The sequence below is a fragment of the Phyllobates terribilis genome, unplaced genomic scaffold, assembly GCF_046119375.1.
Source record: "Phyllobates terribilis strain yellow unplaced genomic scaffold, ASM4611937v1 Scaffold_1__5_contigs__length_1240528914, whole genome shotgun sequence".
NCBI classification, from domain to species: Eukaryota; Metazoa; Chordata; class Amphibia; order Anura; family Dendrobatidae; genus Phyllobates; species Phyllobates terribilis.
In genome coordinates, this window is record NW_027362761.1 from 315214271 (window position 1) to 315234037 (window position 19767).

Genomic DNA, 19767 nt, shown 5'->3' on the forward strand with positions numbered 1-19767 from the left:
TACATACCTGTATGGCCTATAGTAGAGGTTTGATTGCAGAGAGAAGCACTTTAATCAATTCTATTATGTACAGGCTTGGCGTCCGGGGGACGCCAAGCAATCCCCGCCTATCTGCTTAATTATCATATCTCCCCCCCCCCCCCCCCCCCGCCCCTGCATGTCAAAATCCTTTTGAGACTGTATTAATTTGCCCCAATGTGATGTTCTAGTCTCAGGTAGACTGAGGCATAATGTGCTCATATGACGCTGCAATCTTGGGTAATGGGCAATGTCGGTTTGCAGGTTTTTTTTGTTTTTTTTTTAATGGATGAATAGTACATTTTTATTTTTAACCCCATGAACCAGAGATACACAAATTAATGTAGACTATAGGAGACTGACCCTTCCAAGAGCCTGTGTGATAGCCAGGCTGACCAGTTTTAGTGATGCACACTCAGTGATCTGTAATATTGTTCAGCGCGCATAGGCTGCCATTGTTCTCGGAGTGTTAGTTGTGTTTGCACAGGACAATGCACCGCTGAAAACTATCAACTTTTGTGCAGCAGTTTCTCGTTCATCGGATGATCGGCAGCCTGTTTATACTGCAAGATTATCATGAATCGAGCGTTCCTAGGACATGCCTTCACCATAATCTTTCAGTCAATGTAATTTGGCTTTAGATTAGTACCATGGCTCCAATCCATTTAGATTGGATAGATAAGGAATCTTAATACAATTTATGGTAAGGGGAAGTAAAAATGTTAGTGTACAGTATATCATGGTTCCTAAATACTTCCATAATTCTCCAACCATTAGGCTATGTGCCCACGATGCAGAAATGCTCAGGATTTTTTCCTGAGCGTTTCTGCATCTCCCTGGCAGAAAAAAAAACGCATGCGGATTGTACATGCGGATTATACATGTGTTTTTGCTGCCAGGGACAAGCGGATGTGAAGCGTTCTTCACTGGCATTTCCACATGCGGGTTGTCAAGCGCTTTCCAAGCGATTTTAGCATCACTTGGAAAGTGCTTGTCAACTTGGTCACACTATATAAATCCATGCAACCAGCATGGATTTATATAGTGTGACCGTACGAATGTTTAAAAAAAAAAAAAAAAATACATCTATACTTACCCTCCGATGGCCCCCGGAGTCTTGCTTCGCTCCGTCCTGGCTGCCGGCAGATCGCGGTACACTGCACTGAAGGACCTGCCGTCACATGACTATGACGTCAGCGCAGGTCCTTCCGTCCACCGCGATCTGCCGGCATGGGAGGACGAACGCATCGGGGGCCATCAGCAGGTAAATATAACATTTATTTTTTATTTTATTCTTTTTTTTTTTACAATTTTCTATGGTACCCGGGTCTGGAGGAGAGCCTCCTGTCCTCTAGACCCGGGTACCATCTGCACATTGAACGCATGTATTCCGCATGTGCTTATTTAGTGAAGCGGAATGCATGCGTTCCAATGCAAGTCAATGGCGGCAAAAACGCAGCGCTTCCGCAAAATAATTGGTAGTGCTGCGTTCTTTTTCCGCAATGATAATCCGCAGCGGAAATTTCTGCAGCATGTGCACAGCACATGCTTATTATCATTGGGGAACATGGCAGGCCTTCTACCAAGCGTTTAAGCGTTTCTGCAGCGTTTTTGCCGCTGCGGAAATGCTAAAAAAACTCATCGTGGGCACACAGCCTTAGAGTGAAAGCTATTACACTGGTTTCCTGCATTGAAAGTAGATGCCAAAGAAAATCTTCCAGGTTTGTAGTTTAGTTCTACTTCAAAATCTTCAGTGTCTCATTTTGAACAGGAAACTGATGTAATTGTGCCAACTCATTGTTTACGGATTTCACGGGGTTTTCTGACCCTCAAACTCAATTTTTTTTCCATAAGGAAATCTGTGCTGGGTGGTGATGTAAAAGCCCCTCACAATGTTTTTTTTTTTTTTTTTCTTCGCTCTGCCTTCTCTTCCTCTTGGTTCAGTGTCTCTGTTGGCTGTTTTCAGGCGGCTGTACCTGGTTAGGCTGCTGCTGGTGCTTGTTTTCTAACCTCACAGCCAGTGCTGGCCCCACCCCCTCCACTCTCATTGGCCAGGACTCTGCTCCTGTACTGCTCTGTGTAGCCAGTGTGTCGGTCCTGGACCAGTGTTCTGAGAACCTCCCTAGGATGACTTGTCCTCTTCCTTCTTAGCATTAAAGCACAAGTCGCCTTCTGTGCCCACTGCATTCACAATGCTAATAAAGCTGCTACCAGTTACTCTATGGTATCTTGAATTATAATAACTGATCGGCTCCCTCTCTGCCTGTCCATTCCCTGTATGTCTGTCACATCAACAACTTATTTCCTACCTTCACAATATTTTTCTTTCTGCCGGCTCCTATCCCCCCTCTATTGTAATATTGCTCCTATCCCCCCTCTATTGTAATATTGCTCCTATCCCCCCTCTATTGTAATATTGCTCCTATCCCCCCTCTATTGTAATATTGCTCCTATCCCCCCTCTATGGTAATATGGCTCCCACCCCTCCTCTATGGTAATATGGCTCCTACCCCCCTACCCCTCCTCTATGGTAATATGGCTCCTACCCCCCTACCCCTCCTCTATGGTAATATGGCTCCTACCCCCCTACCCCCCCTCTATGGTAATATGGCTCCTACCCCCCCTCTATGGTAATATGGCTCCTACCCCCCCCCCCTTCTATGGTAATATGGCTCCTACCCCCCCTCCCATGGTAATGCACAGAACTGTACCCGAACCCTAATGAAGACAATGGAGACCCGAACTTTGGATTTAGAAAAAAAATCTGTGTGAGAGAGGGGGTGGGGAAAGGATACATGTACATACACGTGTGGTTACCTGTTTGTGTATACATTTGTGTTTGTAATGCAATTTTGTGTGTGTGTGTGGACACACACACAGATATTTTTTTAAAAACATGTTCAGATGTGCAAATATTTAGATTGTGTGTGTGAAATAAAAATAGATATATCTCTATAGATACAGTGGCATATAAAAATTAGGCACTCCTGGTCAAAATTACTGTTATTGTGAGCAGTTAACCCTAGAACGCATACCTGGGGCCTCGCAGGCCCGCCCTGTTAATTGTTTTCTATTTTCTGCAAGATTTCTTTAGTTAGAATTTTGAAACTCTAGGTATTCCTCAGGTATATAGTTGTTTGTCATTTCCAGTTGGTCATTTATTTATTATTTGCACACGGGCCTAAAAGGCCCCAGTTATGTGAAAGTGTAGATTTTTATGGTCATGCGTTCTAGGGTTAAGCAAGTTGAAGATGAAATGATCTCTAAAATTCCTAAAGTTAAAGATGACACATTTCCTTTGTATTTTGGGGAAAAAAAAAAAAATGTGCCGATTCAAAAGTTTGGGCTCCCCTGGAGTTTTGTGTGATCAGATAACTTTGACCAAGGTTTCAGACCTTAATTGGACTGTTAGGGTTATATCTTGTTTCCTATCATTGTTATGAAAGGCCAGGGGATGCAAATTTCCCAGCTTTATAAAAACTCAGCCTCCTCTACCCTTGTGCCAAAAAACAGCAGCCATGGGTTCTTCTAAGCAGCTGCCTAGCATTGCGAAAATAAAAATGGTGGAGGCCACAAAGCGGGAAAAAGCTATAAGAAGATAGCAAAGCGTTTTCAAGTTGCCCTTTTTTTAGTTCGAAATGTAATTAAGAGATGGCTGTTAACAGGAACAGTGAAGGTCAAGATAAGGTCTGGAAGGCCAAGGAAAATTTCATTGGGAGCTGCTCGTAGGATTGCTAGAGAGGCAAATCAGAACCCCGGCTTGACTACAAAAGACCTTCAGAAAGATTTAGCAGACTCTGGAGTTGTGGTACATTGTTCTAGTGTTCAGAGACACCTACACAAATATTGCTTTCATGGAAGAGTCATCAGAAGAAAACCTCTCCTGCATCCTCACCATAAAATTCAGAGTCAGAAGTATGCAAAAGAACATCTAAACAAGCCTGATGTATTTTGGTAACAAGTCCTGTGGACCGATGAGGTTAAAATAGAACTCTTTGGCTACAATGATCAAAGGTATATGTGGAGATAAAGGGTGCAGAATTTCAGGAAAAGAACATCTCGCCAACCAGTAAGCATGGGGGTGGATCAATCATGCTTTGGGGTTGTGTTGCAGCCAATGGCATAGAGAGAAGAATGGATTCAATGAAATTTCAACAAATTCTTGATGCAAACATAACACCATCTGTAAAAAAGCTGAAGTTGAAAAGAGGATGGCTTCTACAAATGGATAATGATCCTAAACACATGCCAAAATCCACAATAGACTACCTCTAAAGACACAAGCTGAAGGTTTTACAATGGCCCTCACAGTCCCCTGATCTGAACATCATTGAAAATATGTGGCTAGACCTCAAAATAGCAGTGTATGCAAGACGATCCAGGAATCTCACAGAACTGGAAGAATTTTCCTAGAAAGAATGGATGAAAATCCCTCAAATAAGAATTGAAACACTGTTGTCTGGCTACAAAGTGTTTACAAGCTGTGACTCTTTCAAAAGGTGGCGCTTCTATGTACTAACCATGCAGGGTGCCCAAACTTTTGCATCGGTCCATTTTCCCTTTTGTAATTTTTAAAATGTAAAAGATGAAAATATATATATAATTTGTAGTGATGAGCAAGTATGTTTTATTAACCCTTTCGCTGAGTATGCTCAGGCGAGCACCGAGTATTTACAGCGTGCTCGGTGTTCTGTTTGAATCACTCCCGTGTGCATGATTTGCAACTGTTTGACAGCTTTATTACATGTGAGGAATGTGTAAGAAATAGACATATATACATACATAGTAACTTTAATTTTAGGCCTTTTAGAGATCTTTTCATCTTCAACTTGCTTAACTGTTCACAGTAACAGTAATTTTGACCAGGGGTGCCCAAACTTACATGTCACTGTATATGTATAGATATATATGTCTAGATGTTTCTGGAATAGAGAAACTAGCTGGCACCAAATACCAATGTGTATTGAACCATTCCAATCCTGGACTTGAGCAATTCAACCTGGTGGTACCGGTGCTCCCCAAAATAGATACATTGAATGAAATAGAGAAAATAGTAGCACTCACCGGACTTTTTAAAATCCAGAGTCTTTATTTAACGACACATTAAAATCGGCTGCGGAGAGAGAGCATGTATAGAGAGAGGTGTGTAGAGAGGGATGTATTCTGCTCGTATATAGCAGCAAGGTTTGCAGATGAGTCGGCAGCTATCCAGATGCTTGTAAAAATGTAGTTCTCATTGATCCCCAGCTGCCAATCACGATAACGTCAGCAGTGACACCCCATCAGCAGAGTAGAAATGAAGAAACTGCTCTGTTGACGGAAGGTTACAGGAAATGGGGAAAATTGCCATTGAGAACACTCACATGACCACTGTGATCGCTCTGATCCGGGAAAGATTGCTGTAGGGTAGAAGAGGTAAGTAGCTAGGTACTGATAACTGCTTATCAGCAAAGAACGAAAAAAAGGCCTAGATAAGCCCCTTAATTGCTGGCAGGCAAAGCAGCAGTGTAAACCACATGGTGGAATCGAGCAGCAGCTCAAAGAAGATCGTGCACATTAGATACATGTCAGCTGACTATGTAATGTGTATGGAGGTATCCCAAATCTTCCCTAATGGCAGATGTGGTAAAGAAGAATCCGCTATGATCCATTTCATCATGCCCAGTCCTTTGTTCCAGTGGGAGATAAGCCACTGCCAGAGCCGTCCTACAGTGGTCTGTCTCCCGAATGGAAAATGCATACACATGACTTCTACTTAGGAGCCAGTGTATGTTGAGATGATTTTCCTTTCAGGTAATATCACATAATGAGCCTCAGAAGAGCCATGGAGTTTAGATCTGTTCTCTAGGGTAAACCCAACTTTGCCTCTTTTTTTCATTTGTGTATATTATTTTCTTTAGGAGCTTGAAGAGATCCGCAAATCTGGGATGAAAAATTTCCGTAATATACAGGTTGATGAAGCCAATCTACTGACCTGGCAGGGGCTCATAGTTCCAGTAAGTATACCGATGTCACACACTGTTCACTCTTCCTGGCCCCATGGTTGTAATTTCTCAGCACATATAGGAGATATTCACACTATCCTCCCACTGCTGAGCCAGCAGACTGCCAGCATGAGCAGGTAGAGCCGTACTGTGGTATCATAGGATTGAGAAAGGCAAAGCAAGATGGGATTTTAAACATAGAGAAGGCATTTGATCTGAAATGGGCAAGGATGCTGATATAGGGAAGTGAGGCAATTCCAGCTCTTAAATAGAGAGATGATATTCATTGTCAGTAGTCCTTTACTACAGCTGTGTATAAAGATCTTAAAGGGGTTGTCCAGGCTTGGGTCAAAAGTCTGCAGTTGCATAACTGCAAGCTACCAAGTTGTGACAGCATGTGGTGCATACACTGCCACTATTTCCTGTTATCTGTTATTCCCAGTGTGGGCGGGCAATTGACCGAATACATGCGATTGGCATACTTGCTGTCAAGTACCGACTAGACTGTGCTGGCTTCTCTCAATACACTTCTATTGAGAAAAGTTAACATGTCTAGACTGCACATGACCACAAGTAATTAAATCTCATGCATGTGGACATGTAACCGCCCACTCATACCCAGGAATCATGATTCTACAGTCAATTGGTGATTACTGAGTTTTCACGACCCCTTCAAAAGGGTTCTCTACTGATTTTTTGGCCTCGGTTGATGAGCGCTGTAGGTTCCAGCTGTGGTGCTGACCAATAGAGGTCAAAAATCTAAGAACCACCTTAAAGAGGACCGATCATCAAAAATTACCACTGCCTTTTTTATTTTGAGCGGTTACTGGTAAAAAAAAACAATTCAAAATATATGATACTAAAAAAAATCAGTGAGGAAAGGGCTTTTAATAATATGGGAATAATATGCAAATTTTATGTGAATCCGAGTACCAGTTAAATGTTGCTGACATTTTCCGACATACCTAGCGGTGCTATGTCACAGATGTGACGTGTCTGCTCTGAGCAGCTTGGTCTCGCAGTTCAGAGTAGATACCATCTTTAATGTTACGGAGTGAGTCCTGCACCCGGGGACATACTGCTGCTTTATTAGAAGACTTTTCCCTGCCTGTCTGCAGCTGCACTATCTCCCATTGTCACATCCCATTAAATCCCCGGGCCCGGATGGGATACACCCGCGAGTACTGCAGGAATTAAGTAACGTCCTAGATAGACCATTATTTTTAATCTTTAAAGATTCCATAATAACAGGGTCTGTACCACAGGACTGGCGTATAGCAAATGTGGTGCCAATATTCAAAAAGGGGACAAAAACTGAACTTGGAAATTATAGGCCAGTAAGCTTAACCTCTACTGTGGGTAAAATCCTGGAGGGTTTCCTAAGAGATGCTATACTAGAGTATCTGAAGAGGAATAACCTCATGACCCAATATCAACATGGGTTTACGAGGGACCATTCTGTCAAACTAATCTGATCAGTTTTTATGAGGAGGCAAGTTCTGGACTGGACCAAGGAAATGCAGTGGATGTTGTGTATATGGACTTTTCAAAAGCTTTTGATACGGTTCCACACAAAAGGTTGATACATAAAATGAGAACAATGGGGATAGGGGAAAATATATGTATGTGGGTTAAGAATTGGCTCAGTTATAGGAAACAAAGGGTGGTTATTAATGGAAAACACTCAGACTGGGTCTCAGTTAACAGTGGGGTACCACAGGGGTCAGTATTGGGCCCCCTTCTTTTTAACATATTAATGACTTTGTAGGGGCATACAGAGTGATATTTCAATATTTGCAGATGACACTAAACTCTGCAGGGTAATCAATACAGAGGAGGACAATTTTATTTTACAGGAGGATCTATGTAAACTAGAAGCTTGGGCTGATAAATGGCAAATAAGCTTTAATGGGGATAAATGTAAGGTAATGCACTTGGGCAGAGGAAATAAAATGTATAATCATATGCTTAATTGTAAAACACTGGGCAAAACAGTAACTGAAAAAGACCTGGGTGTATTGGTGGACGACAAGCTCACGTTTGGTGGTCAGTGTCAGGCAGCTGCTGCAAAGGCACATAAAATAATGGGATGCATTAAAAGAGGCATAGATGCTCATGAGGAGAACATAATTTTACCTCTATACAAGTCATTAGTGCGACCACACTTAGAATACTGTGTACAGTTCTGGTCTCCGGTGTATAAGAAAGACATAGCTGAACTAGAGCGGGTGCAGAGAAGAGCGACCAAGGTTATTAGAGGACTGTGGGGTCTGCAATACCAAGACAGGTTATTACACTAGGGGTTATTTGCTGTGGAAAAACGAAGGCTTAGGGGTGATCTTATTACTATGTGCAAGTATATGAGGGGACAGTACAAAGACCTGTCTACTGATCTTTTTACTCTGAGGCCTGAGACGGGGACAAGGGGGCATCTTCTACGTCTGGAGGAAAGAAGGTTTAATCATAATCAAAGACGCGGATTCTTTACTGTAAGAGCAGTGAGACTATGGTGCTCTCTGCCGCATGATGTTGTAATGAGTGATTCACTAATAAAACTTAAGAAGGGCATGGATGCCTTTCTTGAAAAGTATAATATTACAGGTTATATATACTAGATTCCTTGATAGGGCATTGATCCAGGGAACTAGTCTGATTGCCGTATGGAGTCGGGAAGGAATTTTTTTTTCCCCAATGTGAAGCTTAGTGTTTGCCACATGGTTTTTTTTTGCCTTCCTCTGGATCAACATGTTAAGCTATGGGTTGAGCTAGATGGACTTAGTTTTTAAGGTTGAAGGAAGACTGTTACATTGGTCTCTGCTCTCTGTAGAAAAACTCTGCTTAGAGCAAAGACCAGTGTGATAGTGATAGACACAGAAGCTGCTGACAGGCAGGGACAAGTGTGAAATATGCTCATTGCCGGTGGAGCTGCAGTGTTCGGTTTTCTCCTGGGGATGTGCGTATGAGACCTCTTCTTGGTCCCTCTCCTCACAAAGTAGTGAGAGCTTGCGAAATTAGATCTGATATCTTTTAAGAAGCTTTAAAACGTTTTTTGCAGGAGGGGGCTGCCTTGGTGGTTTTGGACAATAAAATCCAAAAATGTCTTTAACCCCTTCACTCTGGCCATTTTCCATTTTTGTCATTTGTTTTTTACTCCTCTTCTTCCAAAAGCCATAACTTTTTTTGTTTTTCCATCAATAGTCGTTTAAAGGGTGGTTTTTGCAAGACTACTTGTACTTTTGACAACCTGTTGGCGCCCCGCAAGCACATCACAGGCGGGTGGAATGACATGCCCCCCTGCTGATGAGCGTTAAATGCTGCTGTCCGAGATTGAGATCGGGATTTGACAGGTTAACAGCCTCGGGCACAGCTCCACTCCCCTGCGGCTGTTAAAGGCACATGGTGGCTGATTAAATCTGCTGGGAAAGACATGAGCATGATATGTGAGCCTGCATCAAAGTCAGAGAGCCGACATATGACGTATCAGTACTTCATATGTCGGTAAGGGATTAATGCTCAACCCGTCATTTCTGTCTTTCACTGGTTACCTAAAACTCATTAAAATGAATTTCCCCCACCCCTGCTCCCCATAATTTCAGCTATTGATTCTTTAAACGAGTGTTCTAAGTGCATGGGTTGATGATCATCTCCAACCCCTTGTTACCAGGTTTTCGACAGACCGCTCCACAGTCCTAATAGACTTTGACAATTTTGTTTGTTTGGAGGGATATTATTTTCTAACGTGATATCATTAACTTATGTTCATGCATCTCCCCACGATATGGCCACTATTGCAAGCCAATATTAGTTGAATAATTGCACATTGCCATTGAATATTTATTACATCAGTTTTTTATGTTCAATGGTGGGTTTTTCTTGCAGATCAAAGGTGCCCCTGTGGGGTTGAAATTCTCCCCTCCTTTAGCCATCTTTTTTGTTATATGGTGGGGGGAACAAAGTTTAACATTCGGAACGAATTTGCTACCAGCATAGTCTGGTATGGTCGCTACGTGGACGACCTTATTTTTGTCTGGTGAGGCGATGTGGCACCCATACCAGACCTAACTTAGTTTTTGAACAAGAATGCATTTAATTTGCAGTTCACTTCCACCAAACTCAGCACTTTAGTCCAATTTTTGGACATTGAATTATGCGTTGATGCTCTTTTGGGGACTGTTCATACAGCAATAAATAGGAAAAGCGCTGCTGGTAATAGTATACTGCAAGCGTCAAGCTGTTACTCCGTTTGCACTATTCAAGCTATCTGTACAGCGAATTTTTACATGGTTATCAGAGAGAGACCTATTAATTGAGTAAATAATTTAATAAAACAAACAGTAGATCATACTTTTGATCCAGACAATTGTTTCCAAAAAAAACATTAATAAAAAAACAAAAATATGGGACTAACACGGGTGTATAGCTTGCAATTTGGTGAAATCTGACACATTATCCACAAATACCTGCCTGTTTTTAATTTAGGATTAGTGATGTTCGAGTATGTTCTGTTAACCCTTTCGCCGAGTATGCTCGGGCCGAGTATTTACAGCTGCTCGGTGATATGGTTGAATCACTCCCGTGTGCATGATTTGCGACTGTTTAACAGCTTTATTACATGTAAGGAATGTCTATTTCTTAAACTTTCCTCACATGTAATAAAGCTGTCAAACAGTCGCAAATCATGCACACGGGAGCGATTCAACCATATCACCGAGCAGCTATAAATACTCGGAGCTCGGCCCGAGCATACTCGGCGAAAGGGTTAACAACATACTCGCTCAACACTATTTAGGATCCCACTCTCAGGCAAATAATACTTAATGGGTGTAAATGTGCAGTAAGATGAGGCCGCTCTATAGGCAATATGGTATTTCCCAGATTATAAACCAATAAAACTGCAGGGATCACATGGCTAGCCAATAAGAGCTTTTTTAGATGTGGAGGAAATCGTTGCAATGTTTGTCCTTTTTGTGAAGAAAAAAATCTGTTCCATCAACTGCATGGTGGAGATCACACCATAGATACTTTAATCAATTGCTATTCCCACTATTTATATTATTGTATCAAGTGCAAAATACACATTGCAATATATTTGCCTAATATTTATAGTGGGAATAAATCATATTCTGATGTTGAACACTTTGTATCAGAATATAATGGCAACACTGTTTTGTTTTTTTTAAGCTTCATGGTATAGAGATAGAAAATGTTAAAAATCCACCCACTGGAGGTAACTGGTAGAAACTCCTTCATCTGAGAGAAGCATTTTGGATTTCAAATCTGAATAGCAAATATCCTTATGGCATGAATTTAAAAATGATCTTTCATATATTGAATTAACTATTTAAAATAAAATTTTGTAATTAATGTATGATTCTGTTCGATGTATTTTGGCCTTTTTCTGTTTTGCCTTATTATGCATATCTATATCATATCTATCTATCTAGATATATAGATATATATCTAGATATATATAGATATATATATCTCTATATATATATATATATATATATATATCTATATATATATATCTACTATATAAATATATATCTATATATCTATCTATCTATATCTATATAAATATATATCTATATATCTATCTATCTATCTCTATCTATCTATCTATATCTATCTATCTATATCTATCTATCTATCTATATCTATCTATCTATATCTATATATATCTATATCTATCTATCTATTTATCTATATATATCTATATCTATCTATCTATTTATCTATATATATCTATATCTATCTATCTATATATCTATCTATCTATATATCTATATCTATCTATATATCTATATCTACATACATACACACGCTGCTCAAAAAAATAAAGGGAACACTTAAACACCATAATATAACTCCAAGTAAATCAAACTTCTGTGAAATCAAACTGTCCACTTAGGAAGCAACACTGATTGACAATCAATTTCACATGCTCTTGTGCAAATGGAATAGACAATAGATGGAAATTATTGCCAATTATCAAGACACACTGAGCACATGTGACAGACGTGACATAGTCTGGAGACGTCGTGGAGAGCGATCTGCTGCCTGCAACATCCTTCAGCATGACTGGTTTGGCAGTGGGTCAGTAATGGTGTGGGGTGGCATTTCTTTGGAGGGCCGCACAGCCCTCCTTGTGCTCGCCAGAGGTAGCCTGACTGCCATTAGGTACTGAGATGAGATCCTCAGACCCCTTGTGAGACCATATGCTGGTGTGGTTGGCCCTGGGTTCCTCCTAATGCAGGACAATGCCAGACCTCATGTGGCTGGAGTGTGTCAGCAGTTCCTGCAAGATGAAGGCATTGAAGCTATGGACTTGCCCGCCCGTTCCCCAGACCTGAATCCGATTGATCACATCTGGAACATCATGTCTCGCTCCATCCACCAACGTCACGTTGCACCACAGACTGTCCAGGAGTTGGCGGATGCTTTAGTCCAGGTCTGGGAGGAGATCCCACAGGAGACCATCCGCAACCTCATCAGGAGCATGCCCATGCGTTGTAGGGAGGTCATACAGGCACGTGGAGGCCACACACTATACTGAGCCTCATTTTGACTTGTTTTAAGGACATTAAATCAAAGTTGGATCAGCCTGTAGTGTGTTTTTCCACTTTAATTTTGGGGGTGACTCCAAATCCAGGCCTCCATTGGTTAATAAATTTGATTTCCATTGATGATTTTTGTGTGATTTTGTTGTCAGCACATTCAACTTTGTAGAGAACAAAGTATTCAATGAGAATATTTCATTCATTCATTCATTCAGGAGGTGTTATTTGAGTGTTCCCTTTATTTTTTTGAGCAGTGTGTGTGTATATATGTGTGTGTGTGTGTGTATATATATATATATATACAGTACAGACCAAAAGTTTGGACACACCTTTTCATTTAAAGATTTTTCTGTATTTTCATGACTTTTAAAATTGTACATTCACACTGAAGGCTTCAAAACTATGAATTAACACATGTGGAATTATATACTTAACAAAAAAGTGTGAAACAACTGAAAATATGTCTTATATTCTAGGTTTTTCAAAGTAGCCACCTTTTGCTTTGATGACGGCTTTTCACACTCTTGGCATTCTCTTGATGAGCTTCAAGAGGTAGTCACTGGAAATGGTTTTCACTTCACAGGTGGGGTTGGGACCATCAGTTGTGTTGTGCAGAAGTCTGGTGGATACACAGCTGATAGTCCTACTGAATAGACTGTTAGAATTTGTATTATGGCAAGAAAAAAGCAGCTAAGTAAAGAAAAACGAGTGGCCATCATTACTTTAAGAAATGAAGGTCAGTCAGTCCGAAAAATTGGGAAAACTTTGAAAGTGTCCCCAAGTGCAGTTGCAAAAACCATCAAGCGCTAAAAAGAAACTGGCCGCCCCAGTAAAGGAAGACCAAGAGTCACCTCTGCTTCTGAGGATAAGTTTATCCGAGTCACCAGCCTCAGAAATCGCAGGTTAACAGCAGCTCAGATTAGAGACCAGGTCAATGCCACACAGAGTTCTAGCAGCAGACACATCTCTTCAACAACTGTTAAGAGGAGACTTTGTGCAGCAGGCCTTCATGGTAAAATAGCTGCTAGGAAACCACTGCTAAGGACAGGCAACAAGCAGAAGAGACTTGTTTGGGCTAAAGAACACAAGGAATGGACATTAGACCAGTGGAAATCTGTGCTTTGGTCCAAATTTGAGATTTTTGGTTCCAACCACCGTGTCTTTGTGCGACGCAGAAAAGGTGAACGGATGGACTCTACATGCCTGGTTCCCACCGTGAAGCATGGAGGAGGAGGTGTGATGGTGTGGGGGTGCTTTGCTGGTGACACTTTTGGGGATTTATTTAAAATTGAAGGCATACTAAGCCAGCATGGCTACCACAGCATCTTGCAGCAGCATGCTATTCCATCTGGTTTGCGTTTAGTTGGACCATCATTTATTTTTCAACAGGACAATGACCCCAAACACACCTCCAGGCCGTGTAAGGGCTATTTGACCAAGAAAGAGAGTGATGGGGTGCTACGCCAGATGACCTGGCCTCCACAGTCACCAGACCTGAACCCAATCGAGATGGTTTGGGGTGAGCTGGACCGCAGAGTGAAGGCAAAAGGGCCAACAAGTGCTAAGCATCTCTGGGAACTCCTTCAAGATTGTTGGAAGACCATTTCCGGTGACTACCTCTTGAAGCTCATCAAGAGAATGCTAAGAGTGTGCAAAGCAGTCATCAAAGCAAAAGGTGGCTACTTTGAAGAACCGAGAATATAAGACATATTTTCAGCTGTTTCACACTTTTTTGCTAAGTATATAATTCCACATGTGTTAATTCATAGTTTTGATGCCTTCAGTGTGAATGTACAATTTTCATAGTCATGAAAATAGAGAAAAATCTTTAAAAGAGAAGGTGTGTCCAAACTTTTGGTCTGTACTGTATATAATATATTTTGTGATAATGATCAGATATTTGTGTGATTGGTCTTACGGCTTTTATAAGTCTTTTCCATGATTCTAAAGAGTAACTATGACAAAGGGGAAAATACTTAGCACCAGCTATGTGCCATATGAGAATACCTTTTTTAATGTACCCAAAATAAAGATTTAGCATTTTACCAGTGGACGTGCTGACTTTTCTTCACATACTAATGCATGATTTTTATTTCTGATATCCCCTGTAGCTAGGGATGGTATATTAGCCCCAGTTACAGGGCAAATTCTGCCTCCTGACTGCATAGCAGAGCTGAACTGGATTTCCTAGGACCCTGCAGCTCCTGCTCTCTCCTTACATCCAGTGATCACATAATCACTAGGTCTGGAGGAGGCAGAGCTGTTAGTGCTTCCTATATTTTATGCACAGTAATCAGGAAGGCAGATATGGTGATTAACCATGTCTGCCTTCTCTATGTTGAGTCCAGCTGTGTCCTACAGCCTATTCTCCACTCTTGCAAATGCACAATCTTGTGCAACCAGCTTACACTACATTGACATTTTACAATATCAGTGCAGAACACCAGGACTTTTAAAGTCTGAACTGATTAATGTTTCTTCTCTAACAATATTCCCAAGATTATTTATTCTTTTTTTATTGTATTAGGACAATCCTCCATATGACAAAGGAGCATTTCGAATTGAAATCAACTTTCCTGCAGAGTATCCATTCAAGCCACCCAAGATAACCTTCAAAACCAAAATCTACCACCCGAACATTGATGAGAAAGGCCAGGTATGCCTGCCGGTGATCAGTGCTGAAAACTGGAAACCAGCAACTAAAACTGACCAAGGTATTGCTTGAACTGTTCTTGTTTTCTTGTATATGTCTGCAGCAATGATTATATAATTTCCTCGATTTACGGGTGTTTTGTGTTGCTTTAGGGGGATGATCTTCACTGCCACAGTAAACTGCTAGAAGTTCTTTATTGCCATTTAGCTGGCTAAAAACCTATAAATTTTAAAGGGCAAGAAAGATCCAACAGTAATTAAAATCAGCCTTGGGCTGTTACAACTTTAGCTATATACAGCTGGGTGCAGAAATATTTGGACTGTGACGCAAGTTTTGGCATTTTAGCAGTTTACCAAAACATATTCAAGATACAGTTATATAATCAGTATGGGCTTAAAGAGCAGACTCTCAGCTTTAATTTGAGGGTATTCACATCCTAATTGGAATAAGGGTTTAGGAATTACATCTTTTTTTAATATGTGGCTGTCTCTTTTTAAAGGAACCATTATCTCAAAAGCTCTTTAATGGGCTATACCCTCGTATACAATGATCATTTAAGCAGGTAAAAGGTCTGGAGCTTATTCTAGGTGTGGCATTTGCATTTGGCAGCTGTTGCTGTGAACCCACATGTGGCTAAAAGGCGCTCTTAATGAAAGAGAAACAGACCATTAGACTGAAAAAAAAGAAGAAGAAATCCATCAGAGCTATAGCAGAAATGTGAGTAGCCAAATGAACACTTTGGTACATTCTGCAAAAAAAAAAAAGGGCACTGGTGAGCTTGGGAACTCAAAAAGGCCTGGGCTTCCACAGAAAACAGGGGTGTATGATCCCAGAATCCTTTCTGTGTTGAAGAAATACCGCTTCACAACATCTGCCCTAGTGAAGAGTACTTTCCAGGAAATGGGTGTTTCAGTATCTATGTCTATCATAAAGCAAAGAATTCATCAGAGCAAATACAGAGGGTTCACTACTAGTTGCAAACCATTAATCTGGCCTATTTTTAAGGCTGATTAGAGTGTCAAAAACATCTAAGAAAACCAGCCCAGTTCTGTGGAAAAGTACAGATAGAACCAAGATCAACCTGTACCCGAATGATGGGAAGAAAGTATGGAGAAGGCTTGGAACGGCTCATGATCCAAAGTACACCACATCCTCTGTAACACATGATGGAGGAAATGTGATGGCATGGACAGGCATGGCTTCCAATGGCACTGGGTCACTAGTGTTTATTGATGATGTGACTGAAGACAGAAGCAGCAGGATGAATTGTGATGTGTACAGAGCGACACTTTCTGCTCAGATTCAACCAAATGCAGCAAGATTGATTGGACGGCGCTTCACAGTACAGATGGACAATGACCCAAAACATACTGCGTAAATGACCCAGGAGGTTTTTAATGCAAAGAAGTGAAGTATTTTGCAATGACAGTCACCAGATCTCAACCCCATCAAGCAGCATTTCACATGCTTAAGACACAACTTTAAGGTAGAAAGACCCACAAACAAGTAACAACTGAAGTCAGCTGAAGTAAAGGCCTGGCAAAGCAGGAAAGAGGAAGAAACCTGGTGTTTAGTGACGTCCATGATTTACAGACTTCAGGCAGTCGTCTGCAAAGGATTCTCTACCAGAAATAAAATTCTCATTTAATACTTTGTAAAGTAAATTTGTCCAATTACTTTTGAGCCCCTGAAGTGAGGAGGCTTTATAGAAAAATGGTTGCAATTCCTAAATGTTTCACAGGATGTTCAACCCCTTTAATTAAACCTGAAACCTTCAATTGCATCTTAGTTGTTTAATTTTAAATGAATAGTGGCCTCCAGAGCCCAAATCATGAAGATTTGGTTGCTGTCCAAATATTTCTGGACCGAACTGTGTTAAACTTACTTTAAGGTGTTCAGAAAACTATGGGGAAATCAAGCTTTGTGATCAATTAGCATAAAGTAGTGCCTGAAATAAATGCTATATATATTAAATACTAAAAACTGCTTTAGCAGGAGATAAGTTTTATGGCTTTTAAAAACTATACTGCATCCTTAAGGCTAATATTACCCACATCCTTAAAGGGATATTGCCATCTCCAAGATCCTATCCCAATATGTAGTAGGTGTAATAATAATAATATTAGCAAATACCTCTATTTAGAAATGTAGTATAGTTTTTCGGATTATCTGTCTCTTTTCTCATGTGCAGGCATTGCAGGACCTTGGGTATCCATGGTTACGACAACTGGATAACTGTCACTATATCAGTGGATGTAACCATGGATACCTAAGGTCCTGCATTGGCGGCAGAGTTATCTTCCAGGCAGTATCCTTCCCATTGCCTAGAAGAGGTCATTTACATAAAGTGATAAAAGATGATTTAACAACAAGACATCTGATATGAGACATACAGGGATCACTCCCCTCCGTAGTCTATAACCTGTATGTCCATATTAATCGTTTACATAGCTCAAATGTGGTGACATTCCCTTTAAAGAATTAAAGGAATGTTTGTTTTTTCTGTCTATAACATCTTATGACTAAAGGTGAAATGATTTGTTTAGATGTGTGTGCTGAAATGCAACCTCTTAGGTTTGTAGTTTTACAGAGTGCATCTATCCTCTTATAAAGGAGGGACAAAATCCTTTTTTTGGTAGTAAGGGAATGAGAATTGATATAACCAATTTCTAAGAGTATTTATTTATTTTTTTTGTCTCCACTGATAATGATTGGTATTTGTAGAAATTAGTTCTGCTGTAGTAAATTCAGACTTTTTCTTTCCAGTCATCCAGTCTCTCATTGCCCTGGTCAACGATCCCCAACCAGAGCACCCACTGCGTGCAGATCTAGCAGAAGAATACTCAAAGGACCGTAAAAAATTCTGTAAGAATGCTGAAGAGTTTACAAAGAAATACGGAGAGAAGCGACCTGTGGACTAGATATTGCGGCCTTGCGTCAGAGGAAAACACACACAAAATACAAACACAAATTCAAAAAGCGCAACTGAAGAATTGGAGTCAGTGAGTTCAGAATCCCCTCCTTCACCTTTACCCTGAAAATACACACGAGGCAGGACTCCGCGGGAACACGGAAAGAGGCGCAGCGTCAACCCGCGGCTTTCGCTAAACTCTACTTAAAACTGTTAGAGGAGGATTAAAAATGTGTGAAATTGGGAGTGCAGTTCTGCTCTCTGTGTAAAAAATAATCACTTTTTTCATTCTTAATCGCAGAAAATGTTTTTTCTTTCCATTTATTGTATTAAGAAATAAATTACACACACATCTCAATGTATTTTTTTCCCATGGGGTTAAACTGTAGCATTGCTTAGGGTTTTGTTTTTTTTGTTTTGTTTTTTTTTACCTTTGGTAATATTCATGTCATCTAATTTTGAACACTCCCAGGCGAAGGTCCTTTATCTGTTAGGTTTTAGTCTGTTGTCACTTCCTCTCCCATTAGCAATCTTCTCGATGTCAGATCTGTCTTCTGTATGTCTGACATTGGAGGGATTACACAATCATGGCCCATGCAAACCCACCAAAGGGAGGGGGATTGTCGAACATTCGGCTCTTAGTTTTCCTTTCAGTGTTGCACTGTGCTTTGTGGGACTTGGTAAGTTCTCCTTCAGTTTGTAACATAAAGAATATTAAACAAAAAAAGGAAAAAAAACTTTAAACTGTTGGAAATGAGCCCGTTCTTATGTAATTCTGCCGGATGTTGAGATTATGTATATTAAAGGGGTAAACCAAGCTGCCCTGTTGTGACTCAGTTTTTAAGACATGAATTGCATTGCAAAGTTTCTCAAAGCTTGCTTCATACAGGTTTATATTTAGTGGTAACTAAACAGGTTGTCTGAGAGATTGGAAAAAAAGCAGCAAAGGTACTAAAATAGCAAAACAATCAACCAGTTCTTACTTCTTTTGTTGACCCTCCCCCCAATCCAGGGCAGAAGCTTCAGTGATCTTCTGCTGATGGTTGTTTATGGCTGCTAGTTATGCACTCTAGAAGAAAGGGGTTTTATTTTCTTCTATTTTTCATTCAGTTATGTGCTCTACCTGCGTGTGCTGGCTCCATGGGTAGTCATTGGCTGGAGAATGAAAGAATGAAGCAGGTGGTAGCAAATCTGAGGAAATGAAAGCAATTATTCCAGTTTGTTTGGCTTATAGAGCTATCGACACCTTTTCTGGTTTTAGTGTTCATTAGCTTTGGATTGTCTTTTGAATAACTTATAACAAACTCATTCTGTCAGCTTAGTCAAAAGTGACAACCATTATGGCTGCATCACTTTAATGTCTGCCATAACGAACAAAAAATCTGAGTATGATTACCAAATTTTGGGCTTTTTCTTATTTATTATGATTGATTTAATAATGCTACTTTAATTTTAAAGAAGCACTCGCATCAACGTTTTTATCCTCTTAATATATTGCAGTCATCATATTATATAGCACTGTGTACTTACAATTGCTCATTTTGCCTTTCTACCCAGTTAATTCTTCTCTTGTCCATTATGAATATGGCATGACGTGATTAAAACTAGCTGAATCCTTCTAAGATCTATGTAGGAACAGGA

General features: G+C 40.4%; 1 protein-coding gene across 1 annotated transcript in view; it reads left to right on the forward strand.

Annotated features, from left to right (window-relative positions):
* The window catches only part of UBE2L3 (ubiquitin conjugating enzyme E2 L3), a 37957-nt gene extending 19014 nt beyond the window's left edge, over window positions 1-18943 (forward strand). Inside the window, exons 2-4 of the mRNA XM_073675059.1 lie at window positions 5919-6014; window positions 15090-15276; window positions 17982-18943. Of these exons, the coding sequence (XP_073531160.1) occupies window positions 5919-6014; window positions 15090-15276; window positions 17982-18136 (438 nt within the window). The 3' untranslated portion in view covers window positions 18137-18943. The remainder of the gene's footprint in view (window positions 1-5918; window positions 6015-15089; window positions 15277-17981) is intronic.
* Window positions 18944-19767: the final 824 nt, after the last annotated feature.